General features: G+C 43.6%; 1 protein-coding gene across 2 annotated transcripts; it reads left to right on the top strand.

Annotated features, from left to right (window-relative positions):
- The first annotated feature begins 5,231 nt into the window (after window positions 1-5,231).
- LOC105710588 (small proline-rich protein 2E) lies at window positions 5,232-6,594 on the top strand. Of its 2 annotated transcripts, none has more exons than XM_012442970.3 (2): window positions 5,232-5,274; window positions 5,966-6,594. In XM_012442970.3, exon 2 carries the CDS (start codon window positions 5,985-5,987, stop codon window positions 6,201-6,203), a length of 219 nt encoding a protein of 72 aa, XP_012298393.1. In that variant the 5' UTR covers window positions 5,232-5,274; window positions 5,966-5,984; the 3' UTR covers window positions 6,204-6,594. The 2 variants fall into 2 exon arrangements, with proteins under 2 accessions (XP_012298393.1, XP_012298394.1); XM_012442971.3 differs by having other exon boundaries at window positions 5,232-5,278.

The following is a 6,594-nucleotide window of genomic DNA, read 5'->3' as shown; positions in this document are numbered from 1 at the left end:
GAGGCAAATAACCTTCTCACCATGAACAACTCGAACTCGATATTTTGCATCTATCTCTTTGGTTAGCCATGTGTTTCTTTAGTATTTTGAATACTCTCTGTAGCATGTGCTAAGTACTTCGTATGCAGTTTCTGATTTAAAGTTTTTCTCATGACAATTTAGTGGTAGGTACCATTATTATCACTAGGTTCTATTATTTTTATCACCTCTCTAATAATAATAAACTTCTTCAAATTTCATCAAATTATGGCCAATTTTATGATTTCTATCCAGCTGGCTCTTGGATAGTAGACAAACTCATTCCTGTTTTTTTTTTACCCTAGTATGATCTGCCAATTTTGACGAACTATTTTTTTTTCCTTTTGACATGGAGTCTCACTCTGTCACCCAGGCTGGAGTGCAGTGGCATGATCTTGGCTCACTGCAACCTCCATCTCCTGAGTTCAAGGAATTCTCTGCCTCAGCCTCTCGAGTAGCTGGGATTACAGGCACCCACCACTACACCTGACTAATTTTTGTATTTTTAAAAGAGACAGGGTTTCACCATCTTGGCCAGGCTGGTCTTAAACTCCTGACCTCGTGATCCACCCGCTTCGGTCTCCAAAAGTGCTGGGATTACAGGCGTGAGCCACCGCGCCCAGCCTGGTGAACTGTTTCATAGATACATATGGCTATTGGGTGTCTGTGTCTTGTGTACGTATGTCAGTGCTGTGAGGACAAGGATTATTATTGGGGTTTTCTTCAAGAGAGATTTTATAAGGGATGTGATCAAATGTAAAGCTATAACAATAAAAAGTGGTAATTACATCCAGTCCCCCTTTAGTGTCTGACCAAAAATGCTGAAAAGGAAAAAACACCATTATTTCACGAACTGAGGAATGGACAGGCATTTGTCTTGTCAGCTTTTCAAAGTAGAATTTTAAGATTCCTTAGTCAGTAACAAGTAATATTTGGAGAATATTTTGAAAAGTAAAACAAGAGAATAAACATCATCTCTACTTTCACCAGCCATATGTAATCAGATTTCATATACTGTTTCGTGTGTTTTCTATCTTTTAATAAATGTTGATGAAAATGTTGTCATGCTTTATATATGGTTTTAGCACAATTTGAATGTTTTAAATTATATCAAATAATCTTTCAAAACATCCACCTTAATGATCTTCAGAATTCTACCATATGCACGTGCTGTAATTTATCAGATTCAGCATGGAAGGATAATGGAGACTAAGCTTTCATAAAGAAATACAAGCAGAAGGCAGATATGCATGGGAGTTGGCGTTACCATTTCTACGAGCACATCAAGAATATTTTACCATAATTAGACAACATTAAAAAGCTTTGCACAAAGTGAATGGACCACCAGGAAATTATGTTATGTGAAAAAAACAGCAATTCTCAAAAGATTACATGATGTATAGATGCACTCAAATATTCTTAAAATAATAAAATCCTAGAGATGGAAAAAAAGAGTAGTATTTACTAGAGGTAAGCATCTGGGAAACGAGGGGTGGTTATGGCTTTAAGTGGGGAACAGAGGAGCCTTGTGGGAATGGAACAGTTATGCATCTCGATTGTCGTGGCTGTCAGCCAAAGCTACGGATGTGATGTAAATTTCATAGCATTATAAACACACACACACAAATGAGTGAATATATAACCTATAACATTCAAATATACTTTGTGAAATGCAAAAAAATGAAGTGTCTGTTCCTTCATACTTAACGATCCCCTAGAAAATTATGGAGTAGAAGTAATAGGAATGAACTTAAGGTGATCAGACTCTTAGAGAACATAATGCTAAGCTCTTTAGACATGCAGATAGATGTTAGATAGATAAAGACCCATGGTGTGTATGTGTGTCTGTGTGTGTGTGTCTGTGTGCATGTGTCTGTGTGTGTGGTGTGTATGTGTGTGTCTGTGTATGTGTGCATGTGTGTGTGTGTGGTGTGTATGTGTGTGTCTGTGTATGTGTGCGTGTGTGGGGTGTGTGTCTGTGTGTGTGTCTCTGTGTGTGTCTGTGTGTGTGTATGTGTGCATGTGTGTGTGGGGTGTGTGTGTCTGTGTGTATGTGTCTGCATGTGTGTGCAGGGTGTGTGTGTGTCTGTGTGTGTCTGTGTGTGTGTCTGTGTGTGTGTTGTGTATGTGTGTGTCTGTGTATGTGTGCATATGTGTGTGTGTTGTGTGTGGTGTGTGTCTGTGTGTGGTATGTGTGTGTCTGTGTATGTGTGTGTGTGTCTGTGTGGTGTGTGTGCATGTGTGTGTGGGGTGTGTGTGTGTCTGTGTGTATGTGTCTGCGTGTGTGTGCAGGGTGTGTGTGGTGTGTATGTGTGTCTGTGTATGTGTGCATGTGTGTGTATGTGTTGTGTGTGTGTGTCTGTGTGTGTGTCTGCGTGTGTGTGCAGGGTATGTGTGTCTGTGTGTGTGGTGTGTATGAGTGTCTGTGTATGTGTGCATGTGTGCGTGTGTTTGTGTGATGTGTATGTGTGTGTCTGTGTATGTGTGCATGTGTGAGTGGGGTGTGTGTGTGTCTGTGTGTGTATGTGTCTGCATGTGTGTGCAGGGTGTGTGTCTGTGTGTGTGGTGTGTATGTGTGTGTCTGTATGTGTGCATGTGTGTGTATGTGTTGTGTGTGTGGTGTGTATGTGTGGGGTGTGTGTGTATATCTGTGTGTGTGGGTGCAGGGTGTGTGTGTGCAGGATGTGTGTGTGGCATGTGTCTGTGTGTGTGGTGAGTGTGTGTCTGTGTATGTGTGCGTGTGTGTGTGCATGTGTGTGGGGTGTGTGTGTCTGTGTGTGTGTCTGCGTGTGTGTGCAGGGTGTGTGTGTGTCTGTGTGTGTGGTGTGTATGTGTGTGTGTGCATGTGTGTGGGGTGTGTGTGTGTCTGTGTGTGTATGTGTCTGCATGTGTGTGCAGGGTGTGTGTGTCTGTGTGTGTGTGGTGTGTATGAGTGTCTGTGTATGTGTGCATGTGTGCGTGTGTTGTGTGTGTGGTGTGTATGTGTGTGTCTGTGTATGTGTGCATGTGTGTGTGTTGTGTGTGTGTGGTGTGTATGTGTGTGGTGTGTGTGTCTGTGCACGCACGCGTGCCTTGCTCTATGTCTCAGGGCCTGGGTGTCCTAACTTGGGGAAGCCGACTGTTAGCTGCCCTTCTTCATGTTGCAGCTGCTTTTCATGTAGCTCTTCTGTGAGGAACTCTGAGTTTCAAGTTCACCACCTCAACTTATAAAGCGGGCCTGTCTGAGATGCTGGGGGCCCTAGGGCTGCTGCCACTCTGGTGACTGCACTGTTGTGATAAGCAGCCTATTTGAGTGGGGTGTCCTCAGAAGGGAAGTCCTCAGAAGGGCATGACCCAAACTGTATTATCTCTCACGGTGATCTCATTTGGCAGCAAATTCTCCAATTCTGTGTGGGAGAAATCAGACATTTCTCTAAGAATTTTTGTTTTAGATGTGATGCGAGGATCTGGGGAATAGTTGGGGACCTACTGAGAGACGTCCCTTTACTTCACCCACTGTGCTTGACATGTGTAATAGTTTGTAGGAAGCATTTGGTGAGAACACTGTTTGTAAACACCTGGCCTCAAGGTGTTGATGTGTTGGCTCTGTTCCTGTAGTGACAGGCCAGTGGCGATCTTGGCCAAAAGCCCTTCCTTAGAGACTGGAGCACTTGCAGTTCTGGAAACCTAGCCTGCTTAACTGAGGGATGTGATGCTGGGTTGATTCAGTGTTCCTGCTCTATGTGGAGCATAGCTGGTGAGTGCTCCAAAGGATCTGAGTCACTCCTCTTCCTCTTTTTCCTTGTCTTCCTCTTCCTTCTTCTTCTCCAATTATAAAACCACATTCTTGGAAAGCTTCCTTATTATTGGCCCAGATAAGGATGCTCCAGCAACATTATTTTAAATGTTTAATATACAATGTGTAGTAGCCCCATTGACCGTTGAAAGAATTTTAAGAAGATGTGAAAGACATTCACATTGACAACATATGTGTTGAGTGAACAATGTGTACTGAAATGGACAGACGAGAGGTAGACATTGAGCTGTGAGTTGATAATCTAGCAAGTTATGGGGCTGGAGGGCTTTTCGAAAAGACAAAGGAAGAACATACAAACAAATAAAAATGACTGTCTTTCAAGGATTAAAACTTGTTAGGAAAGTGAGATAGAGAGAGCAAACATATAGGATCACGTTTAGTTTATATTTCCCCCTAGATTTCAGACTTTAGGTGCTCTGTCCTTCTCTACTTTGCAAACCTTCTTCTAATTATTTACAGTAAGATACTGAGAGTCTTTGCTTCTTGTTCTCTATAGGATGTTCACAGGGAAACATAGAGGCATGGTTCAGCACATAGATGTTAAGTGAATGCTTGTAACTTTGGTTCCCTTCCCTCCGTTTCCCTAATGTGGTGACTAAGAGTGTGTTTTTATAAATAAAAAGGCTGTAGTACACATCCTTGATGGCAGCAGTAGCAAACATACTGGGGAGACTAGATCTCACTCTGGTATATGTCCTGGGACACAAGTACCTCTATGAGGGGTGTAGAAGACAACTTCAAAGAGAAAAGGGATATAGGTAAAATCTGGAGTTCTGTGAGAGAAAGGCAGAGGCGGAGCAGAAAATTTCAGGCTTGAACAGGGAAACAGATGACACAGTGTGGTCAGTGCCTCCAACCCAGAGGTAAGTATGATGCTCCTCTATTTATAATCCTATGGAGGAGACTTGATGTGTCTGTGGTCATACAACTCAGCAAAAAATGTCTGGGGCCAGAATTCAGGCCGTTGTTAGGTCTCTCCTTCCTTCTAGCACATTGGCAAATTGTACTAGGAAGTGGAGGTGGAGATGGGTTCATGTACAACGATATGGCATTCAGCTGAAGTGGATCAGGGCAGGAAGTTTTATGATTTAGGGAGGGAGTAAGACGGGAGGATTCATTGCCCCCAATCAAGAAAGAGAGCCCTTGACCACCAGTTAAAGAATCCCCCAATTCCCTCTTTGCTATAAGTCACTGAAACTGAGATCTAAGGCAGGGCCTCCATGAGTTCGGAGCACTCAATCCAGTGGGGAGATCCCAGAACAGGATATTTCCTAGTTTGAAAATCCCTGTCATGCCAGTTATGGGTAAATTTGCATTTTAGTTGGGACATTGCTGGACCAGCCCAGTTTTAGGCAGTTCCACTTCCTGCTGGGTGGGGTAGCAAGCCCTATAAAAAGGTTCCCTGCTGCACGACTCCTAAACTCCTGGCACCCGAGCACCGATCTGCCTTGGAGAACCTGGTGAGTCTGCTTCCTTGAGTTCCTCTGTTTTTTGTGCCCTGTAATGTTGAATTTAATCTGAATACGGCAAGTTTGGAGGATCCAAAACTATGATCATTGGTTTGATGGTACTTAGGGGATGGAACCACAGGGTTAGATAATATGATACAATGTTTTAGATTGCTTTTTGAAAAATGCAGAGTTATAGGTCCATATGGACAGAGATGTTAATAGGAAAGGTTTATTAGAAGAAGAGAAAAGGATGAGGTATTTTTCTCTTTTCCATGTTTTTCTGGCATCCGTTTCAAAGTTTTGTATCTTAGCAGGTGTGAGGGCCTGGAATTCTTCCTGAACAGCTCTTTGCTCTGTTCCCAAGTCAATCCACTGGTACTTTACAACAGATAATGATGATAGGAATAGCTTGTGCGATTGCCTGAGGTGTCTGCACTTGTGACTGTGGAATCACATGATTAATTTTTTATTACAGAGATTTTTCTTTGGAAAAATCGTATGAGAAAAGGCAGGATTTCCCAGGTCTGATGAAGCAACTTGCTAAAGTGGAAAATGGAAGATAGTCATGTAAAGGGAGCTAAGGGTTTAAATAAATTTTTGGAAATTGGAGAAATAATATGCTACGGTATTACAAATAAGCTTTGGCTTCTCTCTCTGGAGGAGTCCCTTCCCATGAACACTGTCATATCATTTCTTTCAGGTTCTGAGACTCCAGCAGGATGTCTTACCAACAGCAGCAGTGTAAGCAGCCCTGCCAGCCACCTCCTGTGTGCCCCACGCCAAAGTGCCCAGAGCCATGTCCACCCCCGAAGTGTCCTGAGCCCTGCCCACCACCAAAGCGTCCAGAGCCCTGCCCACCTCAGCAGTGCCAGCAGAAATGTCCTCCTGTGCCACCTTCCCCACCCTGCCAGCCAAAGTGTCCACCCAAGAGCAAGTAACAGCTTCAGGATTTGTCAGGCCCATGAAAGGATGAGGATAATTGGCCCACCTAGTTCTGCAGCTCCACCTGCATCTTCTCATCAAAGCCTTCCATGGATGCACAGGGAGCCTCTTTCCCCTTAGCCTGTGATCTGCCTGTGATGATCCCTGACAGCAAAAGGTTTTCTTTCTGAGGCTGCCATCCTGTCCAGGTAGAGACTGAGCAAAGGAAGTCCTCAGCTGTTTCAGCTCCCAGAGCTTCGGAAGAAAGAGCAGCAGCTCTCTCCCTGGGAACCATCAGAGAATTCTGTTGATGTTTTCTGTGTCTGTCTGTCACCTGGGCATGAGCTTCTCCCACCTGTGCAATTGTCACTTTTCTTTCACTCCCTGAATAAAGTATCTATGCATATA

The sequence above is a fragment of the Aotus nancymaae genome, unplaced genomic scaffold, assembly GCF_030222135.1.
Source record: "Aotus nancymaae isolate 86718 unplaced genomic scaffold, 86718_ANA_hifiasm-v0.15.2.pri h1tg000108l, whole genome shotgun sequence".
Classification (NCBI taxonomy): Eukaryota; Metazoa; Chordata; class Mammalia; order Primates; family Aotidae; genus Aotus; species Aotus nancymaae.
Note: the sequence above shows the minus strand (reverse complement) of the source record. Positions and strands in the feature narration are given on the sequence as shown.

Bases quoted from the DNA above. Each gene is read 5' to 3' on its own strand.
- LOC105710588 (XM_012442970.3), top strand. From the start codon at position 5,985: ATGTCTTACCAACAGCAGCAGTGTAAGCAGCCCTGCCAGCCACCTCCT.